At 27.8% G+C, this 26,676-nt stretch overlaps 5 protein-coding genes across 5 annotated transcripts; all 5 read left to right on the top strand.

Annotated features, from left to right (window-relative positions):
* The first annotated feature begins 6,839 nt into the window (after positions 1–6,839).
* Positions 6,840–9,390, top strand: LOC130664923 (zinc finger protein 567-like). The gene is made up of 2 exons (XM_057465123.1): positions 6,840–7,553; positions 7,622–9,390. The coding sequence occupies exons 1-2, from the start codon at positions 7,322–7,324 to the stop codon at positions 8,977–8,979; spliced, it is 1,590 nt and encodes a 529-aa protein (XP_057321106.1). The 5' UTR covers positions 6,840–7,321; the 3' UTR covers positions 8,980–9,390.
* Positions 9,391–10,544: 1,154 nt separating this feature from the next.
* Positions 10,545–13,617, top strand: LOC130664909 (zinc finger protein 26-like). Its single transcript, XM_057465095.1, has 2 exons — positions 10,545–10,842; positions 10,911–13,617. Exons 1-2 carry the CDS (start codon positions 10,611–10,613, stop codon positions 12,914–12,916), a joined length of 2,238 nt encoding a protein of 745 aa, XP_057321078.1. The 5' UTR covers positions 10,545–10,610; the 3' UTR covers positions 12,917–13,617.
* A 1,265-nt stretch (positions 13,618–14,882) lies between these two features.
* Positions 14,883–17,041, top strand: LOC130665031 (myoneurin-like). The gene is made up of 3 exons (XM_057465273.1): positions 14,883–15,306; positions 15,366–15,471; positions 15,546–17,041. Exons 1-3 carry the CDS (start codon positions 15,160–15,162, stop codon positions 16,484–16,486), a joined length of 1,194 nt encoding a protein of 397 aa, XP_057321256.1. The 5' UTR covers positions 14,883–15,159; the 3' UTR covers positions 16,487–17,041.
* A 1,262-nt stretch (positions 17,042–18,303) lies between these two features.
* On the top strand, positions 18,304–21,833 carry LOC130664888 (oocyte zinc finger protein XlCOF28-like). Its single transcript, XM_057465069.1, has 3 exons — positions 18,304–18,726; positions 18,792–19,095; positions 20,154–21,833. The coding sequence occupies exons 1-3, from the start codon at positions 18,409–18,411 to the stop codon at positions 21,431–21,433; spliced, it is 1,902 nt and encodes a 633-aa protein (XP_057321052.1). The 5' UTR covers positions 18,304–18,408; the 3' UTR covers positions 21,434–21,833.
* Positions 21,834–22,391: 558 nt separating this feature from the next.
* LOC130664801 (zinc finger protein 426-like) lies at positions 22,392–26,040 on the top strand. Its single transcript, XM_057464902.1, has 4 exons — positions 22,392–22,567; positions 22,640–22,786; positions 24,096–25,028; positions 25,107–26,040. Exons 2-4 carry the CDS (start codon positions 22,702–22,704, stop codon positions 25,751–25,753), a joined length of 1,665 nt encoding a protein of 554 aa, XP_057320885.1. The 5' UTR covers positions 22,392–22,567; positions 22,640–22,701; the 3' UTR covers positions 25,754–26,040.
* The last annotated feature ends 636 nt before the right edge of the window (positions 26,041–26,676 follow it).

Raw genomic sequence — 26,676 nt, 5'->3', positions numbered from 1 at the left:
AAATTCTATAGAAAATATAAAAATTATATTCAGTTAAATTTTTACGAGAAATCCCAGAGACATACCATTGAAATTCTATAGAAAATATAAAAATTATATTCAGTTAAATTTTTACGAGAAATCCCAGAGCCATACCATTGAAATTCTATAGAAAATATAAAAATTATAACCAGTTAAATTTTTACGAGAAATTCCAGAGACATACCATTGAAATTCTATAGAAAATATAAAAATTATATTCAGTTAAATTTTTACGAGAAATCCCAGAGACATACCATTGAAATTCTATAGAAAATATAAAAATTATAACCAGTTAAATTTTTACGAGAAATCCCAGAGACATACCATTGAAATTCTATAGAAAATATAAAAATTATATTCAGTTAAATTTTTACGAGAAATCCCAGAGACATACCATTGAAATTCTATAGAAAATATAAAAATTATATTCAGTTAAATTTTTACGAGAAATCCCAGAGCCATACCATTGAAATTCTATAGAAAATATAAAAATTATATTCAGTTAAATTTTTACGAGAAATCCCAGAGACATACCATTGAAATTCTATAGAAAATATAAAAATTATATTCAGTTAAATTTTTACGAGAAATCCCAGAGACATACCATTGAAATTCTATAGAAAATATAAAAATTATAACCAGTTAAATTTTTACGAGAAATCCCAGAGACATACCATTGAAATTCTATAGAAAATATAAAAATTATAACCAGTTAAATTTTTACGAGAAATCCCAGAGACATACCATTGAAATTCTATAGAAAATATAAAAATTATAACCAGTTAAATTTTTACGAGAAATCCCAGAGACATACCATTGAAATTCTATAGAAAATATAAAAATTATATTCAGTTAAATTTTTACGAGAAATCCCAGAGACATACCATTGAAATTCTATAGAAAATATAAAAATTATAACCAGTTAAATTTTTACGAGAAATCCCAGAGACATACCATTGAAATTCTATAGAAAATATAAAAATTATAACCAGTTAAATTTTTACGAGAAATCCCAGAGACATACCATTGAAATTCTATAGAAAATATAAAAATTATAACCAGTTAAATTTTTACGAGAAATCCCAGAGACATACCATTGAAATTCAATAGAAAATATAAAAATTATATTCAGTTAAATTTTTACGAGAAATCCCAGAGCCATACCATTGAAATTCTATAGAAAATATAAAAATTATAACCAGTTAAATTTTTACGAGAAATCCCAGAGACATACCATTGAAATTCTATAGAAAATATAAAAATTATAACCAGTTAAATTTTTACGAGAAATCCCAGAGACATACCATTGAAACTTTATAGAAAATATGAAAATTATATTCAGTTAAATTTTTACGAGAAATCCCAGAGACATACCATTGAAATTCTATAGAAAATATAAAAATTATATTCAGTTAAATTTTTACGAGAAATCCCAGAGCCATACCATTGAAATTCTATAGAAAATATAAAAATTATAACCAGTTAAATTTTTACGAGAAATCCCAGAGACATAATATTGAAACTTTATAGAAAATATGAAAATTATATTCAGTTAAATTTTTACGAGAAATCCCAGAGACATACCATTGAAATTCTATAGAAAATATAAAAATTATATTCAGTTAAATTTTTACGAGAAATCCCAGAGCCATACCATTGAAATTCTATAGAAAATATAAAAATTATAACCAGTTAAATTTTTACGAGAAATCCCAGAGACATACCATTGAAATTCTATAGAAAATATAAAAATTATATTCAGTTAAATTTTTACGAGAAATCCCAGAGCCATACCATTGAAATTCTATAGAAAATATAAAAATTATATTCAGTTAAATTTTTACGAGAAATCCCAGAGCCATACCATTGAAATTCTATAGAAAATATAAAAATTATAACCAGTTAAATTTTTACGAGAAATCCCAGAGACATACCATTGAAATTCTATAGAAAATATAAAAATTATATTCAGTTAAATTTTTACGAGAAATCCCAGAGACATACCATTGAAATTCTATAGAAAATATAAAAATTATAACCAGTTAAATTTTTACGAGAAATCCCAGAGACATACCATTGAAATTCTATAGAAAATATAAAAATTATAACCAGTTAAATTTTTACGAGAAATCCCAGAGACATACCATTGAAATTCTATAGAAAATATAAAAATTATATTCAGTTAAATTTTTACGAGAAATCCCAGAGACATACCATTGAAATTCTATAGAAAATATAAAAATTATAACCAGTTAAATTTTTACGAGAAATCCCAGAGACATACCATTGAAATTCTATAGAAAATATAAAAATTATATTCAGTTAAATTTTTACGAGAAATCCCAGAGACATACCATTGAAATTCTATAGAAAATATAAAAATTATATTCAGTTAAATTTTTACGAGAAATCCCAGAGACATACCATTGAAATTCTATAGAAAATATAAAAATTATATTCAGTTAAATTTTTACGAGAAATCCCAGAGACATACCATTGAAATTCTATAGAAAATATAGAAATTATATTCAGTTAAATTTTTACGAGAAATCCCAGAGACATACCATTGAAATTCTATAGAAAATATAAAAATTATAACCAGTTAAATTTTTACGAGAAATCCCAGAGACATACCATTGAAATTCTATAGAAAATATAAAAATTATAACCAGTTAAATTTTTACGAGAAATCCCAGAGACATACCATTGAAATTCTATAGAAAATATAAAAATTATAACCAGTTAAATTTTTACGAGAAATCCCAGAGACATACCATTGAAATTCTATAGAAAATATAATAATTATATTCAGTTAAATTTTTACGAGAAATCCCAGAGACATACCATTGAAATTCTATAGAAAATATAAAAATTATATTCAGTTAAATTTTTACGAGAAATCCCAGAGACATACCATTGAAATTCTATAGAAAATATAAAAATTATATTCAGTTAAATTTTTACGAGAAATCCCAGAGACATACCATTGAAATTCTATAGAAAATATAAAAATTATAACCAGTTAAATTTTTACGAGAAATCCCAGAGACATACCATTGAAATTCTATAGAAAATATAAAAATTATAACCAGTTAAATTTTTACGAGAAATCCCAGAGACATACCATTGAAATTCTATAGAAAATATAAAAATTATAACCAGTTAAATTTTTACGAGAAATCCCAGAGACATACCATTGAAATTCTATAGAAAATATAAAAATTATAACCAGTTAAATTTTTACGAGAAATCCCAGAGACATACCATTGAAATTCTATAGAAAATATAAAAATTATAACCAGTTAAATTTTTACGAGAAATCCCAGAGACATACCATTGAAATTCTATAGAAAATATAAAAATTATATTCAGTTAAATTTTTACGAGAAATCCCAGAGACATACCATTGAAATTCTATAGAAAATATAAAAATTATAACCAGTTAAATTTTTACGAGAAATCCCAGAGACATACCATTGAAATTCTATAGAAAATATAAAAATTATAACCAGTTAAATTTTTACGAGAAATCCCAGAGACATACCATTGAAATTCTATAGAAAATATAAAAATTATATTCAGTTAAATTTTTACGAGAAATCCCAGAGACATACCATTGAAATTCTATAGAAAATATAAAAATTATATTCAGTTAAATTTTTACGAGAAATCCCAGAGACATACCATTGAAATTCTATAGAAAATATAAAAATTATATTCAGTTAAATTTTTACGAGAAATCCCAGAGACATACCATTGAAATTCTATAGAAAATATAAAAATTATAACCAGTTAAATTTTTACGAGAAATCCCAGAGACATACCATTGAAATTCTATAGAAAATATAAAAATTATAACCAGTTAAATTTTTACGAGAAATCCCAGAGACATACCATTGAAATTCTATAGAAAATATAAAAATTATAACCAGTTAAATTTTTACGAGAAATCCCAGAGACATACCATTGAAATTCTATAGAAAATATAAAAATTATAACCAGTTAAATTTTTACGAGAAATCCCAGAGACATACCATTGAAATTCTATAGAAAATATAAAAATTATAACCAGTTAAATTTTTACGAGAAATCCCAGAGACATACCATTGAAATTCTATAGAAAATATAAAAATTATATTCAGTTAAATTTTTACGAGAAATCCCAGAGACATACCATTGAAATTCTATAGAAAATATAAAAATTATAACCAGTTAAATTTTTACGAGAAATCCCAGAGACATACCATTGAAATTCTATAGAAAATATAAAAATTATAACCAGTTAAATTTTTACGAGAAATCCCAGAGACATACCATTGAAATTTTATAGAAAATATAAAAATTATATTCAGTTAAATTTTTACGAGAAATCCCAGAGACATACCATTGAAATTCTATAGAAAATATAAAAATTATAACCAGTTAAATTTTTACGAGAAATCCCAGAGACATACCATTGAAATTCTATAGAAAATATAAAAATTATATTCAGTTAAATTTTTACGAGAAATCCCAGAGACATACCATTGAAATTCTATAGAAAATATAAAAATTATAACCAGTTAAATTTTTACGAGAAATCCCAGAGACATACCATTGAAATTCTATAGAAAATATAAAAATTATAACCAGTTAAATTTTTACGAGAAATCCCAGAGACATACCATTGAAATTTTATAGAAAATATAAAAATTATATTCAGTTAAATTTTTACGAGAAATCCCAGAGACATACCATTGAAATTCTATAGAAAATATAAAAATTATAACCAGTTAAATTTTTACGAGAAATCCCAGAGACATACCATTGAAATTCTATAGAAAATATAAAAATTATATTCAGTTAAATTTTTACGAGAAATCCCAGAGACATACCATTGAAATTCTATAGAAAATATAAAAATTATAACCAGTTAAATTTTTACGAGAAATCCCAGAGACATACCATTGAAATTTTATAGAAAATATAAAAATTATATTCAGTTAAATTTTTACGAGAAATCCCAGAGACATACCATTGAAATTCTATAGAAAATATAAAAATTATAACCAGTTAAATTTTTACGAGAAATCCCAGAGACATACCATTGAAATTCTATAGAAAATATAAAAATTATATTCAGTTAAATTTTTACGAGAAATCCCAGAGACATACCATTGAAATTCTATAGAAAATATAAAAATTATAACCAGTTAAATTTTTACGAGAAATCCCAGAGACATACCATTGAAATTCTATAGAAAATATAAAAATTATAACCAGTTAAATTTTAACGAGAAATCCCAGAGACATACCATTGAAATTCTATAGAAAATATAAAAATTATAACCATTATAAGAAAAAATCTGGGCGTCTGTTGGCCCTGCGGGCCAGCCCCAAAACTTTCCGCTGTTCTCGAGCTCAAGCAGCTTGAAAACATTACTGTGAATATATTTTCGAGCTCGAAAATGCTATTACATGAAATCATTTTATTATGAGCCTTTTAAGCTCTATCAAGTTACGTTTCATGCTAGAGTTTGAAATGTTAAGAATCGAAAACCATCAATAAAGAAGCGGCTTTTAAATTTTTATTATCGATTATGTTCTCTGAAATAAATGTATTGAGGCAGAAATCAATGTCAGTGATCAAAATCAAGATTTGAATGATTTTTGACTTAGGTCAGAGCAATAATATATTGAAAATCCGAGAAAAACATTAACGACTGGGTTTTTTCAATTTTTTGATGACGATATCTTTAAAACTAAGGAACAAGTTTAGCATATTAGCACAATTTTAGCACATTATATTTTGATTTATCCGGAAAAAATAACATAAAATGTTATTTTTTTAACTTTTCAGCGCTGATATCTTCTGAACTAATCAACCGATTTTGACGTTTGAGGTGGCAATCGGCGCGTTTTCTTGAACTCTACAGCCGATTAAATTTTAAAATTGATCAGACGAGTCACTTCAAAGATAATCGAAAAAAAACGTTTTCTACCATTTCTTTCGCCATCGGTATCTCTCGAACAAATTAACCGATTGAGATGGTTAAGGTGGCATTCGACGCGGCTTATAAAGGTCTAGAGCTGATCAGATTTTGAAATCAATCGTTCGAGTCGTTTCTGAGAAATCACTAAAAAACTAAAAAATAAATTTTTTTTTTTCATTAATTCGCCAATATCTTCGAGTCTACTTGATCAAATGATCTGAAATTTCCAGGAAAGTTGCGGGCCAACAAGCTCTTTTGATTGCCACCTCAACCATCCAAATCGATTCATTAGTTAAAAAGTTACAAAGAGTTTACACACACACACACACACACACACACACACACACACACACACACACACACACACACACACACACACACACACACACACACACATACATACACTCGGACATCATTCTGAAAATAGTCAGAATAGCTTCCTAGGACCTCAAAACGTCGACATCTGATGAAAACTCGACTTTCGAAAATCGGAGTGAAAACAATAACTTCCCAATTTTTCGAAAATCGTCGATTTTCTTAGCGGGAAGTTAAAAAATATATTAATATTATATAATAATAAAAGTAATGATTAAAAATAAATTGAGCGATTGAGGTGTGCACTTTTGGATTTTCCAACATTTTTTTTTTACTGTATTAGAATGAATTTTTTTTTTTTTTTATACTTCTCCATTAATTAAAATGAAATATTAAAGGTCTAAAAATAAAACACTGGTCATAAATAGCACTTCTATCTTAATTCAGTACATTCAATATAATCGTTTCATACAAATTAAACTCGTAAAATTCATATATAATTATTACATAACGAGTCATACAAATTTTTTAAACCCAATCAATCCGCCAAAGCACTCACATGATAATGGTAAATTCATAGGGAAAGTCTGTAATACCGACTGTCAGCAAAGCTTAGAAAATTTTACTAAAATGGTCATTCGTATAAAATGTAATTCTGAAGAATTGGCGTTCGTAGTTTGAATATTTCGGAAGTATTGGATTTCTGAAATATTGTCATTCTAAATATTGTTAATTCTTTATTACGAAAGAATGAATATTGTAAATTCTGAGTATGTGTTGATATAAAGATTAGAGATTCGATGTTTTTGACAAGGTGATAATTTGTCATTCTGAATTATGAACCATCTTTATTTTTTACATTCCTAACTGTGAGTTTCTAAAGTTGGTATACTTCTGAAATTTTTACTTTTGACGGTGTGCCTGCAAGCCGCTGAAAACCACAAAAATGTCTGACTGTTTACATTTTTAATTCGCGTCTTCGTAAAATTAATTTGAAGGTCAAAACAATTAAAATGTTGCAAGCAAATTTGAATTATTTGTCAAATTTTTTAAACATTCCTTTAGATGAACTCAGAAAGATTGAGAATCCTGAACAAAGTGTAATTGTTACTTCAATTATAGATGTTTTTCCATCGACACCCGAAGAGAATCCACCGGTTACCCGAGAATGGGATGAATATCAAAACGAAATTCAAAGTCTCGAATATATTTGCCAGGATTGCTTTTGTTCCTTCAGTTCAGCAGGTGATTAAATTTTTTAATTGTCATTTAAATATATTTGCAACAATAATTATATAAATATTTATTTTTAGAGCAACATCAACAACACGTACTGTCTGGTCATGCGAACATAAATGTTCTGAACAATGAAGAGCAGGAATTAGAAGCCGAAAATTTTATCCCGACTGTTCGCAACGAGGATCCAACTCATAACTCAGTAACAGAAAACTCTCATGATGTAAAGGGTCACAATCATCATCGACCTTCGAAATCTCTTGAAAACTCTAAAGAGGAATGTCCGATCTGTAAAAAAAAATTTTCCAGTAAACAATATTTGGCAAAACACAAGAAAACCCACAAAAAAGATAATTATTACTACTGTCATATCTGTCTTTATAAGACAAAAAAAATTCGAAACTTTGAAAGTCACATCAACAAGCACTTGGATAATGAATTTTATATATGCCACCATTGTGGTAGGTCATATAAAATCAAAGAATCATTAGAAATCCACTTGACTTATGGGCATGGCCTCCGGATTCAGTCGATTGATAGTCAGGAGAATCAAGAGAATCGTGTTGGTAAAAAGCCGAAGGATTCACTCGGCCAGAAAAAATTACCGAACGCTAAAAGATTAAAACTTGACGCGAAGCATAACGAAATAACTCATCAATGTGATGTGTGTCTTCGTATGACAACTTTACAACCTAACTTTGGTAGGGACATGAAGAAAGACGTAAATGATAAATTATATATATGCTGTCACTGTGGAAGCCCATTAAGAAAAAAATTATTAGAAAATAATTTGGAATTTCGTCATGATCCGAAATATGATTCAAAAAGTTTTATAAATAATAAGTTCATGTGTTTATGTTGCGAAAAAACATTTACGGATTCTAAAAGTTTGAATCGTCACAAAGCGACGTATAAGAAAGGAGGTAATTATCATTGCAATATATGTCTTCATGCGACAGCTTTACTACGTAATTTTGATAAACACCTAGTGAGACACTTTAACGATAAATTTTATATCTGCTATCACTGTGGGAGGCCATTTAGAAAAAAAATATTATTAGAAAATCACTTAAAATTTCGTCATGATCCGAAATTACCATTCGTTAATCATCGTGAGTCAACAAGTTTTACAAATAAAAAGTTCATGTGTTTATTTTGCAATGAAAAATTTAAAGATTCTAAAAGTTTATGTCTTCACAAAGTGACACATAAAAAAGGAGACAATTATCATTGCAATATATGTCTTTATAAGATAACTAGATTACAAAACTTTGATAGGCATGTGGAGAAACACTTTAATGATGAATTATGTTCATGCTATCATTGCGGAAAGTCATTTAAAGAAAAAAAGAGATTAGAACATCATTTGGATTCTCATCGTGATCCTAATTCTCAATTAATTAAACATCATAGTACAATAAATTCTAGAAATTAAAGTGCTGCTGTGTAAATTTTGCCTTATAAAACTTCAAGACGTCAATGTTTGGAGCAACACAACGAAACTCATAATAAGGGAAATAATTATCACTGCAATGCATGTGTTTATGAGATGGAGAATACTCGAGACTTTGGAAATGACACCAACAAGCTATGAACGATAGATTACTTTATTTTGAATGATGACAAAAATATAACTAAGATTATATTTAAATTTCTACTCGCAAACATGTAGTTTTTTTTTTCTAATAAACATATTTTTCATTACTATTAATTTCATTGTTCGATTTTCCTACTTTTATGTTTGTCTTCGCATAGAATTAATTTTATGTCAAGAGGTACAGACTAGTTTTAATTTTTAATACTTCTTTGGTATCTATGTATATAAATTAAGTCAACATGCATCAAATATGTTAATTATTTTAATAATTTTATAATTATTAATCTAGTCTGTAATAAATAATCGATCAAAGATAAAATAATTTCACTCATTATTTCCTTATAATATTAATCAATAATTTATTACATGAACTTGTAATTAAAACTTTATTCTAGATCTTAATTCAAGTGAGGCAAATTTTTTTTGCTAAGTCATTTAAATTTAAAAAAAATAACCCAATTTGCCCTCGCCCTTTTCGTTATAATTCTAAGTACTTTAGCTTTTATGTCAAAGAAGAAAACTAAAGTAACCCTGATGAAACAACTGAATTCGAGCGAATTAAAAATTTTAATTCTGTTATATTCTGTCGAATGATGCAAAACAGAATTCAACTGAATTGAAAATTTGAATTTGAATTAAACAGAATAAAACCGATTTAAAAATTTCAAATTCGGATTCAGAACCAGAAATTGGAGAATTATTTTCGAATTAATCAGAATTAAACCGAATAGAGTTATTTAAATTCGTTTTAATTTGGATAAATTCTGGTTTTCCTGCCGAATTAGACAGAATTAATTTTTAAGTTAGGTACCGAATTAACAGAATTTATCTGAATTAAATAGAATTAAAAATTCAATTCTGTTTAATTCGATCGAATTCAGTTGTTTAATCAGGGTACCAAACTTAAAAAAGAATTCTGTCTAATTCGGCAGGAAAACCAGAATATATCTAAATTGAAACGAATTTAAATAATTCTATTCGGTTTAATTCGAAAATAATCCTCGAATTCCCGGTTCTGACTCCGAATTAAACCGAATTGAAACCAATGCTAAATTTTTAAATCGGTTTTATTTTGTTTAATTCGAAAATAATTCTCGAATTTCCGGTTCTGACTCCGAATTAAATCGAATTGAAACCAATGCAAATTTTTAAATCGGTTTAATTCTGTTTAATTCGAAAATGATCCTCGAATTCTTTTAAATTCTGTCTTACCGAATTTAACAGAATTGAGCAGAATTAAAATTTTTAATTCGGTCGAATTCAGTTGTTTAATCAGGGAAATTTTTAAAAAATATTCCACTAAAAATAACAAAATTTTTAAATTTTGTCATAAATTTAATTTGAATATTTTTCAAATAATTAATATGAAACCTGCATGTAGATTGCGCTGAAAACCACAACAATGTCTGACTGTTTACATTTTTAATTCGTGTCTTCGTAAAATTAATTTGAAGGTTAAAACAATTAAAATGTCGCAGGCAAATTTAAATTACTTGTCAACTCTTTTAAAAATTTCCTTAGATGAACTCAAAAAAATTGAGATTCCTGAAAAAAGTGTCATTGTTACTTCAATTAGAGATCTTTCTCCACCAACACCCGAAGAGGATCCACCGGTTACCCGAGAATGGGATGAATATAATTACGAATTACAAAGTGTTGAGTATATTTGCCAGGATTGCTTTCGTTCCTTCAGTTCAGCAGGTGATTATATTTTTTAATTGTCATTTAAAAATATTTCCAACAATAATTATATAAATATTTATATTTAGAACAACATCAACAACACGTACTGTCTAATCATACGGACATAAAGTTTATAAAAACTGAAGAACACGAATTTGAAACCGAAAATTGCGACCCGACTGTTTGCATCAAAGATGAGACCGCTAAATTATTAATTAAAAACCCGCATGATATAAATCTTCATGTGCATCATCACCGTCATCAATCAGAAGACAAAAAGTCATTTTCTTGTTCGACAGAAAAAGAACTCGAGTGTTTATTCTGCAGAAAAGTATTCGCAAGTAAAAAAAATTTGATGCTTCACTTGGAGACCCATAAAAAAGGTGATAATTATTACTGCGATATCTGTCTTTATACAACACAATTTTTGTATACATTCAAAAACCACATGAACCAGCACATCAACGCTGGACTGTTGATTTGCTACGAATGTGGTGACTCGTTTGTATACAAAGCATCAGTGAAGAAACATTTGGAATCTCATCACAAGTCCGAGTTTCGAAATTCAAATCGCTACCGACGTGCGAAATTTTCTAAAAAATTGACAGAGGAATGTCCGTTCTGCAAAAAAAAATTTTTAAGTAAACACAATTTGAAACTACACAATAAAACCCATAAAAAAGAAACTCACTTCCACTGTAATGTCTGTCTTTATAAGACAAAAGATACTCGAAAGTTTGAAAGTCACAGCAACAAGCACGTGAATGATGAATTACATCTGTGTTACCATTGCGGTAGGTCATATAAAATCAAAACTTCGTTAGAAAAACACTTGTATTATCAGCATGGCACCCAGAATCAGTCGACTGATAATCAGGAGTATCCAAAGAATCGTGTTGGTAAAAAGCCGAGAGATTCACTCCAGAAAAAATTATCGAACGCCAAAAGTTTGAAACTTGTTAATACGAAGCATAAAAAAGTGACTTATCAATGCGATGTGTGTCTCTATACGACATTTGTTCGGCATAATTTTCACCGGCACATCAGTAGACACATGAATAATAAACTATACGTCTGTTATCATTGCGGCGTATTCTGTAGATTAAAATCATCATTGAAAAAACACTTGAACTTTTATCGTGATCCGAAATCAAAATCGATTAATCATCATCAGCATCCAAGAAATCGCATAAATCTAAAACTTACATGTTTATTTTGCCAGAAAAAATTCACGGATGTTAAAAGTTTGTGTCGCCACAAAGGGACACATAAAAAAGGAAATAATTATTACTGCAATATATGTCTTTATACAACAGCTTCACAAGCTTTGTTTGACAGACACATCATGCAGCACCACTTCTATGATGACTTATTTACATGCTATCACTGTGGAAGATCATTTAGAAAAAAAATATCATTAGAAGATCACTTAAAGTTTCGGCATGGTCTCGATTTTCCATTTGTTAAGAATCATGATTCAAAAAGTTTTATAAATAAAAAGTTCATGTGTTTATGTTGCAATGAAAAATTTAAAGATTCTAAAAGTTTGAGTCTTCATAAAGTGACACATAAAAAAGGAAACTATTTTCATTGCAATGTATGTCTTTATAAGATAACTAGATTAGAGAACTTTTATGCGCACGTGAAGAAACACTTTAATGATAAATTATATACATGCTATCACTGCGGAGGATCATTTAGAAAAAAAATATCATTAGAAGATCACTTGAAATTTCGTCATGATATCAATTTTAAATTTGTTAAGAATCATGATTCAAAAAGTTTTATAACTAAAAAGTTCATGTGTTTATGTTGCAAAAAAACATTTCAAGATTTTAAAAGTTTGAATCGTCACAAAGCGGCACATAAAAAAGGAGATAATTATCATTGCAATGTATGTCTTTATAAGATAACTAGATTACATAATTTTGATAAGCACATGAAGAAACACTTTGATGATAACTTATATACGTGCTATCACTGCGGAAGATCATTTAAAAAAAAAAAGATATTAGAACATCATTTGAATTCTCATCGTGATCCCATATCTCAATTTATTAATCATCATAATGCATTTAATTTTAGACATTAAATGTTGCCGTGTAAATTTTGTCATAAAAAATTACGGATATCAAAAGTTTGAAACAGCACAGCGAAATCTATAACAAGAAAAATAATTATCACTGCAATGTGTGGGCTTATGAGACGAAGAATACCCGAGACTTTTAAAGTCACACCAACAAGCACATGAACGATGGATTACATACTTGTTATCATTGCGGAAAATCATTTGGAATAAAAGCGTCATTGGAAAAACACTTTAATTTCTGTCACAATCCTAATTTTCGGGCGATTAATCGTCCGGATTAAAGGAATCGTTTATATAAAGGACTGAAGTATTCATTTGAAACTTCACGATGCAAAATATGTAAAAGAAGAAATGATTATTAAAGTGGTTTTGAAAAAATCATTAACGAACACGTGACTAAAAATTTACCTGTGCTATTATTAGTGATTATTTGAAATTTAATCGCGATTTCAAATTACTTGAGTTGTTTTCATAATCCGGACTCTTAAGATACTGATCGGTCATGTTCAGTAAATCAATCAAATGTTTTTCTATTTTTTTTTTTACTACTCAATTGAAGAGATAATGAGTAATTAAATAGATAATGAATATTATCTAATTAATTATTAATCGACGTAATTAGTTATAATCTTTATATTCATTTTTATAAAATTATTTTTTATGATAATAAGAAGCTATTGGTTTAATCATAAGAAGAAATTAATCATCCGTACTTAGAAACTTTATTTTAGATAATAAAAATATTAATATATATTATTTATATATATATATAATATATATATATATTAAAATATGTTTTGTTTTTTACATGCAAACATGTAGAATTTTTTTTTCTAATTAACTTATTTTTCACTATTAATTTAATTATTTAATATCCATATTTTTATGTTTGTCTTCATTATCGTAAATAATTTTAGTTTACCTAGACGCCTACAGACGTTCATTGTCGGGGTAGAATGGGTTGTTTTTATATTCTCAAGAAAAATAATAATTTAAAGAAAAAAGATAATTGTTGATAAAAATTAAAAATAAACTGTCTAATTAGTGATACAAGAAATAGAAAAAAAGACAATAAATTTTTTATTGTCATTTTTTACTGAAAAATTAACAGCAAGTTTTTAAAATATTTCGTTAATTGGATTATTTATAGAAAAAATTTTTGATTAAAAAAAAAATCTGTACTTTACTCATTAAAAATTTATCAGCAATTGGTCAATTGGAGAGTAATAAATTTGGTTTCAAATAAATTTTCAACTCTTACAATTTTTAGAGCTAGGGTATTTTAAATAAAAAAATGAATACATTACTTATAAGTATTTATTTTATTTTTATTTACTTCTATTATTCATCGTGTTTTACAAAGTCTTCTAAAACACTCTACATTCAAATATTGGTTTAATCATAAGAAGAAATAAATCATCCGTACTTAGAAACTTTATTTTAGATAATAAAAATATTAATATTTTTTTTTGTTTTTTACATGCAGACATGTAGTTTTTTTTCTAATAAACATATTTTTCACTTAATTTGAGTATTTGATTTTCCTATTTTCTTATTTGTCTTCATTATCGTAAATAATTTTAAATAATGAGAAAAAAAAGTTTAAAAAATCCAAGTACTTGCATGATCCTGAAGTTAGCAGACATTAGAAAATTTTTGAATTTTTGTTTTTCGAAATTTCAATTGCAAAAAATAAAATAAAAATTTGCACATTTAGAAAATTTAAAAAACTACAGGTGCAATTTTTTCAAATTTTTTTTTTTTATGGTTTATCATCTAAAAAAAAATCCAAAAATTATTAGACGTCTGCTAACTTCAGTATCATAGTACTTGCAATAATTATAATTTTGAAAATATAATAAAAAATTTAAATATTTCCATTAATTAATAAAAATTCTATTGGAATCTTGCGATTAATTTAAAAAAATCTACTTTACCAACCCTCTGAAGAAACATATCTCCCATAAGATCTAACCTAGTTTAAAACTGTCAAGTACATTTGAATTATTTACAATAATTCATAATTAAAATGAAAAAATTCAAATAATTTAACTCAATAAAATTATATTTTATGAAAATTCATTGAGTGAAAATCATTAGTTCAATTTTCATCAAGTTTTTAGAGAATCCAGTTCATTATCTCTTCTTTCAATTAATTGTTCCCTGAATTAATAAATTGACGCGGTCTCGTCTTGTTCAAATGATATTTTGATTTGATAAAAAAATCAAATATTCGTGACCCAAAAATGTCATACAATAATTCGTTATCAAAAATTTTAAATTTTCTGTCCATCGCAGTCAAAGACATTGAAATTCCTGAAAATAGTGTCATTACGTGTTCTATTTCTGAAGGTTTATTAGGAAGTCAACCGGAAGTTACGCAGTCTGCGGAGGTAATTTATCAAAAAATTTAAAAACTTAAATTTAAATTAAACTACTAAAATTTTTTTAGAACATCTGTGGAAATGAGAATTCAAAATTTAGTGACGAAATGTCTTACAAAGTTGAAAGTGTAGAATACATTTGTCAGGATTGCGAGCGATCGTTCAGTTCCGCCAGTAAGTATCTGTCAGTTTTTTAAAAATAAATTATAGTAATTCGGGGTATTGTACAAATTCATATTTTTTTACAGAACTACATCGAGAGCACGTGCAGGATTTTCATAATAATAAAGCAGAAAATTTTGAAAAAGTCATCAAGACTCGCAATGACGAGCTTCTGTTGTTCCAACCGGAATTAAAAACTGATACAGTTGAAGCTCAACATGAAAATGGTGATCGCAATTTATTTTTACCGGAAACGAGTAAATTAGAGGATACTAATGCCAGCGAAAATCATTGCGAGGATGATAAACGTCTTTGGAACCAGCCTGGGAATGATAAAGTACAAGGTGCTGATACCAGGGGAAAAAAGTTGTATGAATGTAACGATTGTCAAAATAAATACTGGAAGCGAAAATCTTTAGTGACTCATATACACAGGAGTCATAGATTCAGTGAACCGGAAAATAGCAAATCAACGATTTCTTCTTTAAGTGAAAAAAAATATGAGTGCGATATCTGTCACTTGAAATTTTTAAAGCAACATTCTTTGTTGAGACACACTCGCAATGAACATTCTCAAAGTTTACCGGAAGTAAATCCACCTGAAAATATTAAATTGGAGCTGATGAGTACGACCGAAGGTCCCCATGAATGTGACATTTGTTTTTCTAGATTTTGTTCTTCATATAGTGTCAGAAGACACAAGTTTAAAATACACTCGATCATTCTGGATGATAATGATAAATCAAAGTTTTGTACTACGAGCGAAAAAAAATTCAAATGTAAAATTTGTCGTTCGCAATTTACTACGATCTGGAATCTCAAGAGACACAAGTTGACAGTACACCTGATCAGCGAGGACAAAAATAATGAATCAAAGTTTGCTTCCATGAGCGGGAAAAAATATGAATGTTATATATGTCAAGCTCAATACTCTCATCATAGGACTTTGCTGCATCACATGAGAAAAAAACATTCTATTAGTCAACCTAAAAGTACCGAATTAAAATTTTCTACTGTTAACGATTAACATTAATTTGACTATGATTTTTGCCAGGCTGGATACTCTCATCGTTGGTTTATGTTAAAACATAAAAGGGTAAATAATCAATTAAATCCACGTGAAAATTATAAATAAGAATTTACGACTATTGATATTTAATAATTTAAAGTTTTATCAAACTGGATAGTAAATACCCTGGCGGTTTTGAATCACCCTGGAAACACCCTGGGAGTGGAAACACGGTGGAATCACGGTGGATCCAGGGTGGTTACACGGTGGGTTTGTGCCATTTTACCACGGTGGTTACAGAGTATACCCACCCTGATTCCACGGTGTATCCACGGTGATTACGCGGTGTACGTGGAATCAGAGTGGATACACCGTGTAACCACCGTGGAATCACGGTGATAAAATGAAAAAAAAAAACCCACCGTCCCGATGAAAAAAGATTTTATACAATTATGTATAGAATATATATAATCATATATAGACTATATATAATTATATATAGACTTTATATAATTATACATAGGTTTTATATAATTATATATAGACTATATATAGTTGGATAGAAAAAATGGCCCGATCCAATTGTATAAAATTTGTATAGAAATTGTATAGAAATTTTATACAATTCTACACAAATTGTATACAATTCTATATATTGCAATTATATAGAACTGTATATAATTATATAGAATTGTATGAGTGTGAATGCAGCAGACATCAAACAAATTTAAAATTACAAATAAATAGAGTAAATAATAAAAAAAAAATATTTACGAAAAATGCACTTATTAATTTTTTAATTTTTTGAATGCGCATTTTTTCAAAATTTTATTTTATTAATTATTTACTCGATTTATTAATAATTTTAAATTTGTCCGACGTCTGCTACATTCATGAGTTTGAATATTGCAGACATCAGAAAAATTTTAAATTATTAATAAATAGAGTAAACCATTAATAATATGAAATTTTTAAAAAATGCGCATTCAAAAAATTTTGAAAGTAAGAAGTGCATTTTTTATAAATATTATTTTTTTAATTCTTTCCTCTATTTATTTATAATTTTAAATTTGTCTGATGTCTGCTACATTCACACTCATGCTACATTCACACTCATAGAATTGTATATAATTTGTATATAATTATATAGACTTGTATACATTTTGTATAGAATTGTATACAATTTTTATACAGTTGTATACAATTGGATCGGGCCATTTTTCTATATAATTTTATACAATTGTATAAAATCTTTTTACATCGGGGTGTAACCACCGTGGATCCACCGTGATTTCCAGGAGGATTCAAAACCGCCAGGGATATTATTATTTTTCTTGTTAAAAATGAAATAACAATTCATGACATTTTAAATTGTTATCAATATTTTATATAAATTAATATCAATAAAAAGTTCTTTTATTTTATTAACAGAGAGTATATTTGTTTTATTGTTCTTTTATGATACTGAAGTTAGCCATCGTAGTAATTTTTTAATTTATTCAAAAACGATAAATATAAAAAATATTTTAAAAATTGCACCTGTAGCTTTTTTAATTTTCTACATGCGCACATTTTTTTTTTTTTAATTGATTTATTGAAAAAAATCCGAAAATTGTTGATTGCTAACATCATATTTTTTTTACTAATTTTTGAAAAGTATTAAAATAATAATTTACATTTAAAATATCTAATTATTAATTATCATGCGCGCGCACATAATTTTTTAAAAACATTTAATTTTCTTAATTAAAAAAATAATTTCGCGAACTCAATCTTTGACAGTAGAAATTTAAAAAAATGCGTCTATCAAAATACCAACGAGATGGCGGTAAAAATCCATTCAAAATGGCCGACATGTTGATAAGATAAAACCACCTGCTAGTTGTTTTATTTTTTACCTTTTTAATTATGCGCAAAAAATAAATTTTAAATTTTAAAAAATGTCGAATTTTAAATTTAACTTTTTATCAAATATTCCTAAAAGTTCTCTTCCGATTGTTTTACTGAAAAAAATATCAGTGCCTAACTCCACTCTGTCAAAACTCAGTGACAATGAACATTCCAAGAAGTTTTTACTTAACGATGTCAAAAATAATTCAAACAAAAATAATAAACAGACTGGTTCTGTTAAAATTAATGAAGATGATAATGTCATAGTGGAAGATTCAGCTGAAGATATTGTTTCAATTTGTTATAACTCTCAATCAGCTGACCCGGTTGAAGTACCGAAGAGTGCAGAGGAGTCATCGTTCTCTAGAGTAAATAATTTTAAATCTGTAAATAAATTTATTTATTATCCACTCATTTGTCTGTTTAATTTTAGATTGATGACAATTATGATTGTCCATCAACGTCAGACGTCACTCTTGCTGCCGAACCTGTAGCTGAAAGTTCATCGAATACTTGTCTGGTAAAAGAAAAGTTGAATCTCTCGCCAAGTTATTCGCCTTCGGTTCAACTGATTAGAATATCCCCCAGGAATGCTGTGGATTCTTCAGCTTTAGCTGTCAGATCAAAACATAGAGAACTAGAGGCAGCTTCATTGGACTGCAATTCTCAAGCTCAAGAAGATGGTGATGATAATCGAGAACTTTGCGAGTACTGTAGTAAATCATTTGATTCGACAGGTGATAAATTGTTAATTTTTATTAATGATCCTGAAGTTAGCAGATAATTAAAAATTTTCGGATTTTTTTTCCAGCAAATAAATTACAAAAAAATAAAAACTAAAAATATGCACTTGTAGGGAATTCAAAAAACTACAGGTGCAATTTTTTTTTTTTAATTTACCGTCGAAAATAAAATCCAAAAATTATTAGACGTTCGCTAACTTCAGTATCATTTTATGATCCTGAAGTTAGCAGACATTAAACAATTTTTGAATTTTTGTTTTTCAATAAATCAATTGCAAAAAAATAAAATAAAAATATGCACATGTAGAAAATTTAAAAAACTACAGGTGCAATTTTTGAAAATATTTTTATTTTATAATTTATCGTTTAAAAAAAATCCAAAAATTATTAGACGTCAGCTAATTTCAGTAACGAGTGGGAATGTAGCAGATGGTGTGCCGTCAATTGATCCCAACAATTTTATACCACGACAAGTGATCCCTATAAATTGACCCCACCGACATCTGATCCCATCAACAATCGATCGTCAATTGATTTTTAATAATTAATTTTTAAATTTGTCAGTGGGATCAATTATCATGATCCTGAAGTTAGCAGACCATTAAAAATTTACGGATTTTTTTTTCAACAAATCAATTACGAAAAAATTAAAAACTAAAAAACTGCACACGTAGAAAATTTAAAAAACTACAGGTGCAATTTTTTCAAATTTTTTTGTTTTTATAATTTACCGTCTAAAAGAAAATCCAAAAATTATTAGACGTCAGCTAACTTCAGTATCATCAATTATCGTGTGATTACTTGTCGGGGATCAGTTGTCATGGAACCGTAGCAGACATCAGACAAATTTAAAAATATAAATTAATAGGATAAATAATATTTTAAAAAAATGTACTTGCTAATTTAAAAATTTTTTTACATTTTATTTTTTAAATTATTTACTCTATTTATTAATAATTTTAAATTTGTCTGATGTCTGCTGCATTCACACTCATTTTCCATATCATAAATATCTTCATAAATCTGTAAGTAATTATTAATTTATTTTACAGAACTCTTACAAAAACATATTAAGAATAATCATAAACGCGGAAATGGTAGAAGAAAACTAAAAAAATGTCCACATTGTTCTTATACTTCTTCGTCTCATTTGAAACGTCATATTGCGCGACATACTCATAACTATCCGTTCAATTGCGCACATTGTACTTATGGTACTGTGTCAAAAGAAAGACTGCGATTTCATATGAGTGTCCACACCGGAGAGCGGGTGTACAAATGTGATCTTTGTAAATTTACCAGCATAAGTCTAAAAGATCTCCTTGTTCACACCCGTACTCATATTGGAGAGCATCCATATAAATGTCCCCATTGCCAATTTTCCTGTTCAGCTGTTGGGATTTTGCAGCGACACACACGAATCCATCTTGAACTTCCACACAAATGTTGTTATTGTCAGTATTCTTTTGCAAATACAGCCAACTTGTATCGACACATTCGGACCCATACTGGAGATCGTCCTCATAAATGTTCTCAATGCAATTATTCCAGTTCGATTTCTAGTAACTTAATGCGTCACTTACGTACACACGCTGGAGAACGACGGCACAAATGTCTAGAGTGTTCAAAGGCTTTTTCAACTTTGCATAATTTAAAAAGACATTCGTCTGTTCATATCATGGAACGAGCAAGGAACCGCTTGAATCAGCAAGAGCTCATTAATTCATCAAATACAAATCCATCTGATGACACAACAATGGAGTCTACGGATCCTGGAAAATCTGATGATTCAGTAGCTGATGTTCCCAACCAAAAACAAGGAACAAAAACGACAGCATCAACGATAATAAATGAACCAATGGAAGAAGTTGGAAATCAAATACAAGAAATAGAAACAACGACACCATCAACGATAATAAATGAAATTGGAAGTAAAAAACAAGAAATAAAAACGACAGCATCAATGATAATAAATCAACCAATGGAAGAAGTTGGAAATCAAAAACAAGAAGAAGAAACAACGACACCATCAACGATAATAAATAAAATTGGAAGTCAAAAACAAGAAATGAAAACAATGACAGCATCAATGATAATAAATCAACCAACAAAAGAAATTATTGATACGAGTCAACCATACGTTTGCTATGATTGCAATAAATCATTTAAGCAAAAAATATTTTTGGAACAACATTGGAAGTGTCATCATTATTTACATTTTCAAAAAATTAAAAATTACAAATGCCCAAAGTGCGAGGAAATTTCAACCTGCTACGGTTTTTTTATTCGTCATTTGAAATTCGCTCATAGACTGGAATCATCCAAAGATTAAAATATAAAAGAAGAAAATTAAAAATAATTTAAGTCTAAAACTTAGTACCCAAACAGAGAACCAGTACTCGATAGTTTCCTGACCGGGTACTGGATCTCTCCTTATGAATTTAAAAAAAAATTTTTTTTTTATTTGATTGCATATAAATATTGATTACATATAAGTATGCAAATTAATATATGATGATTAAAAAACCATACATTTTATTAAACGTTATTATGAATTAACATACTGTCTATATCTTTAAATTAATTTTTATGAAGAAAATTGTAATGATTAAGATTAATTATGATAGACAGAAATGAATTAAAAATCAACTGATTATTTTTTTTTTAAATGCTTACTTGCTACAGTAAAAAGTAACCGCATTCATTAATTTTATGTACTATAATTTATAGTAATAAATAATCAAATAAATTGCATTTTTATTTCTTATTTAAATAATTTTAAAAAATGGCGCGAAAGTGACTGCATTTACTCATAAAATTAATAGTTTCCACAAAAAATTCATGTTGATAATGAAACTTTATTTTTTTTTTGTTTCTAAAAATTATAAATTTAATTCTGTATAATAATTTATGTGCTAAATAATTAATCTGTCAAATTTCAAACAATTATTTTCAGTATTATGGCAACTGTTCCCAGACAAAAATTTGGCGCGAAAAAGGGAGGGGAACTTAATTACAATCTAAAAAAACATATATATGTTTAATAATTAAAATTGTTCAATTACTTACAATATGAATTTCGATAATTACAACAATCGATACTCGGAATAAAACCCACAATTATTTTCAAATTTTCTTAATAATTATTTTTAAAAAAATTTAAATAATAATTTTTATGAAAACTCAAATTTTAATAATAAATAATTAAATATATTGCGTTTTTATTTTTTATTTAAATAATTTTTAAAAAAGGCGCGAAAGTGACTACAGGCTGCCATTTTCTACTAGAATTGAAAAAAAAAAACCGCTAAGAAATTTTTAGTTTTACTGACGTTAATTTTGTGAAAAACGGACATAATTTAAGCAATCGAGTGGTTAAAATGAAAAGTTTGAATAATATCCAAGCTAATTAATTAAAAAAATGTATTAAATCAATGACTGCTTGATTACTGTAATAAATAATAAGGTAATTAGGTTATGTCATAAAGCTCAGGTCTTAAAAATATGAACGTGCCTGTAACTTGTAATTTAATTGTAGGACTGAATTTTTGATTGCTGTATTTATCAACAATACAATAAAAAATTTGAATAAATTATACAATGAGCACTCCGCCGGAAATAGTGGACATAACTAGTGACGATGAAGCTAACGGTTCACATGCAGAGAATCAGGATGAAGTTGTCCGTATGTATTTTTAAAAATATAATATTTATTTATTATCTAATTAAAATACAGCAAAATTGCTATTAATTACTCTTATCATGATGCAGCAGCAGGCGGTCATTTTTAAAAATTTAAATAAATGAAATAGTTTATTGTGTGCCAAGGGATGAAAATGATTTTAGACCGGGGTAAAGTTGGCTGAGATCACCCGCAGTCTAAAATCTGTTTCTTCCTGAGTTACACGCAATATTTTTCATGATTACCTGCATTGGAACTCGAAATTTCAGTGTCAGCAGCCAGGCAGGAACACGATCCTGAAGTCAGCCGACGTCTAATAATTTTTGGATTATTTTTCTTAATGATAAATTAAAGAAAAAAATATTTGAAAAAATTGCACCTATAGTTTTTTTTATGTCATTAATTTGTTTAAATAAAAATTCAAAATTTTTTGATTGTCTGTCAATTTCAGGATCATGTCAGGAACAAGTTAATTTAAAACCAATAGTATCATCAACTATTAAATTGTCATTTGCAATTTATAATTAAGCAGAAACTATAAATACTATTTATTATTTACACTAATTCTTATAAAACTTAATTACAGTCAGAACTGTCAGTTACGTGAATAAAATTAATGGTCTGAAATTACTGTTACAGAAATGACAGTATCAGTTTAAATTGCGAAAACCTTCAGTCAGTGAGCAGAAAATTGTTAGTTTTTTGCCAACGGTCAAGAGAAGTTTGTTTCTGCCCACTGACTAAAGGCATTCACAATTTACGCGTTTGCTAACTAATTCCCTTCTTCCGACTGACTGTAGAGACATGATACTGAAGTTAGCAGACGTCTAATAATTTTTGGCTCTTTTTTTAAACAATAAATGATGAAAAAAAAAATATTTGAAAAAATTGAACCTGTAGTTTTTTAAATTTTCTACATGGGCACATTTTTATTTTATTTTTTTGCAATTGATTTGTTGAAAGACAAAAATTCAAAAATTTTTAAATGTCTGCTAACTTCAGGATCATGTAGAGACACTGAAACTTTAAGTTTCATGTACCTGAAGATCAGAACGTTCTTCGCGCAATGGAAAAAAAAAAAATGGCAGGCAAAAACTCTACTGGATGACGAGATTTCTGAAATGTTTCGCATATGAATGCTGGTATGTCAGCCGAAAATCTTAGGCCACATCCAATCTCCAGAACTATCCCTTAAGCAGTCAAATTACATAAATTTTTTTCATTTTCGTTCCGCGGAAAACGTTCTGATCTGCAGGTACATTAAGTTTCGATGCTGGTATAAAAAACTGATTTTTATTTCTATTTGTTTTAGTTGTTTACGAAGCGGTGGCTAAAAAACATCCAGGAAATAATGTTCTCAATTCATTGTTTGCGCTTACAAATCAATGCCGTTCAAATAATAATGGCCCGTCAATTATTCCAGCAGTACAAAGAATGAAAATGTTGAGCGAATGTTTAATTTTGAATCGTATCGCAATGCAAAATATACAAGCATTAACAAATAGTATTAATTCAAGAGTTACTATTGCCAACCAAAATTTACGAGACTCTAACTCTCATAATTCTTCTTTGACTTCTACTGCTACTAGTATTACTGGAAGCGCATGTATTAATAGTACTGGTACTAGTACTACCGCTAGTATAGTTTCTAATGATAATTTCCTGCCGGGTGTTGATAAAAATAAAGTAAAGCTAGAAGTATTGAAAAATAATCTTGAGACGATCAATGAATTGATAGAGGAAAACAATTCCCTGAAAGAAGATAAAGATAAAGACAAAGCAAATGATGTAATTGAAGAATTGGCTGTCAAGGATCCAGAGAATCATTCAACAGGCAATGATTGTAGTGAAGTAAATCTAGTTCCGGTTGTTGATAATGACATTTCTAAGGATGAGAAGAAAGATCTTGTTATTCTGAATGATGGAGCTAGTGGTCCATCAAACTTGCTGGTACAAGTTGATGAAGTTGCTGACTGTTCAAATGCGGGAACTGCCCATGAAAAAAACTCTGAATCAGTAAAACCAGTTTTTGATGAATCAGTAAAATCAATTACTGATGAATCAGTAAAACCAATTAGTGAACCAGATCATACGGGATCAAATACTCAATTAAAAATTGATAACGTTTTTAGTTTAAACGATTCACATAAAAACAGTAGCACAGAAGAAATTGATAACATTCAGGAGTCATTGAAAAATCAACCGGTTGCTGAACCTAAAGATGAAAAACCATTCAAATTAGCGAGTAAGTATTTTTTTATTTAGTTTTTTAATTTATTTACCGTAGATTAAACTTTTTTTCACCAATTAATTCTCGTTCCAGTTCTGTTTAAAAAACGTGAGCGTAGTCCTGATAAAAATAATCACGATTGTAAGGAATGTGAGACAGAGTTTGACTATTCATCAGCAATAAATTTACGCATCAGAAAACAAGACGGTGAACGTTTCTACAAATGTCCGCGTTGTTCTTATGTTAGCACCTGCCTGAGGAGTATTAAAACTCATGTTCGGTCTCATACGAAAGAAAAACCATACGAATGTCATGAATGTCGGGCGAAATTTGTCAGCTCTCGTGATCTTTTAAAACACAAGTACAATATCCACTTGTGGAGATTGTCTGACAACAATGACTTGAGATGCAGAATTTGCAAAGAAACTTTTCAAGACCCGCGAAGTTTAGCGATTCATTTTAGTGCCCATAAGAATGGAGATTATTATGAATGCAACATTTGTCAATATAAGAAAACGAAGGCAAGTTCGTTAGAGAACCACATGAACAAACATGTTGATAATAATTTGTTTATTTGCAATGATTGCGGGAAATCATTTCAGCAGAAAGGACTATTGAGAGAACACTGGAGATTTTATCATATTTCACAACTGCAAAACAAGAGATACAAGTGTCCGCAGTGTCCCTATAATTTTGTTCACTACGAGTGTCTTAATCGTCACAGAAATAAAAATCATTAAGTTAAATCTCTGTTGCAGAATTTAATTGCATTTTGATTGCAATGAAAAAATTAGTTACGATTAAATAATTTAGTTTGCACGGTAGACTTATTGGTTGGATTTAAATAATTTCGATTATTACATTACTTTATTGCTTTTGGTAATTATTCATTTATCTATAGAGAGAAATTTAAAGAAAAAATTGAGAATTTTTTGTTTAAAAAAAAATTTAATTTAATTTAAAAAAGAAAATTAAAAATTATTATTTAAAAAATAAATTTAGAAATTATTATCATTAAAATATTATGCGTACTAACAAATTAATATAAAGAATATATTAAAATACAAATATTGTGTTTAAATTTTTATAAAAATTTCATTTTCATGTACTAATTTTGTATTAATAAATAATTAAAACTATTAATTTAGTTTTTATTTGTAAATCAGATAAATTATTTGGTAATTTAAAATTATCATTAAATAATTGAATGATTTCGATCGCGGTTACTGCGTAAAATTTTGAGCTATCTTCGATAATAGATAATTAATAAAATTAATTAATTAATGTAACTGACAGGTGGGAGTTTTTAAAATTTTGAATGAATAAATTTAATGTAAAGAATAAAAATTTAAAAATGCGCATTTAGATTTTAAAAAAATAGTACGCGCCTTTTTTTAAATTCCAGAATTTCAATTAATTTTTTTACTTATTTAAAATTTATAAATTGTCTCATGTCTGCTGCATTCACACATAAAATTAATAGTTTCCACAAAAAATTCATGTTGATAATGAAACTTTATTTTTTTTTGTTTCTAAAAATTATAAATTTAATTCTGTATAATAATTTATGTGCTAAATAATTAATCTGTCAAATTTCAAACAATTATTTTCAGTATTATGGCAACAGTTCCCAGACAAAAATTTGGCGCGAAAAAGGGGGGGG

The sequence above is a fragment of the Microplitis mediator genome, chromosome 3, assembly GCF_029852145.1.
Source record: "Microplitis mediator isolate UGA2020A chromosome 3, iyMicMedi2.1, whole genome shotgun sequence".
Classification (NCBI taxonomy): Eukaryota; Metazoa; Arthropoda; class Insecta; order Hymenoptera; family Braconidae; genus Microplitis; species Microplitis mediator.
Note: the sequence above shows the minus strand (reverse complement) of the source record. Positions and strands in the feature narration are given on the sequence as shown.

Bases quoted from the DNA above. Each gene is read 5' to 3' on its own strand.
- LOC130664923 (XM_057465123.1), top strand. From the start codon at position 7,322: ATGTTGCAAGCAAATTTGAATTATTTGTCAAATTTTTTAAACATTCCT. The intron at 7,554-7,621 runs GTGATTAAATTT...ATTTATTTTTAG, and splicing joins TTGTTCCTTCAGTTCAGCAG to AGCAACATCAACAACACGTA.
- LOC130664909 (XM_057465095.1), top strand. From the start codon at position 10,611: ATGTCGCAGGCAAATTTAAATTACTTGTCAACTCTTTTAAAAATTTCC. The intron at 10,843-10,910 runs GTGATTATATTT...ATTTATATTTAG, and splicing joins TCGTTCCTTCAGTTCAGCAG to AACAACATCAACAACACGTA.
- LOC130665031 (XM_057465273.1), top strand. From the start codon at position 15,160: ATGTCATACAATAATTCGTTATCAAAAATTTTAAATTTTCTGTCCATC. The intron at 15,307-15,365 runs GTAATTTATCAA...AAATTTTTTTAG, and splicing joins AAGTTACGCAGTCTGCGGAG to AACATCTGTGGAAATGAGAA. The intron at 15,472-15,545 runs GTAAGTATCTGT...ATTTTTTTACAG, and splicing joins GCGATCGTTCAGTTCCGCCA to AACTACATCGAGAGCACGTG.
- LOC130664888 (XM_057465069.1), top strand. From the start codon at position 18,409: ATGTCGAATTTTAAATTTAACTTTTTATCAAATATTCCTAAAAGTTCT. The intron at 18,727-18,791 runs GTAAATAATTTT...GTTTAATTTTAG, and splicing joins AGGAGTCATCGTTCTCTAGA to ATTGATGACAATTATGATTG. The intron at 19,096-20,153 runs GTGATAAATTGT...TTTATTTTACAG, and splicing joins TAAATCATTTGATTCGACAG to AACTCTTACAAAAACATATT.
- LOC130664801 (XM_057464902.1), top strand. From the start codon at position 22,702: ATGAGCACTCCGCCGGAAATAGTGGACATAACTAGTGACGATGAAGCT. The intron at 22,787-24,095 runs GTATGTATTTTT...TATTTGTTTTAG, and splicing joins GAATCAGGATGAAGTTGTCC to TTGTTTACGAAGCGGTGGCT. The intron at 25,029-25,106 runs GTAAGTATTTTT...TTCTCGTTCCAG, and splicing joins AAAACCATTCAAATTAGCGA to TTCTGTTTAAAAAACGTGAG.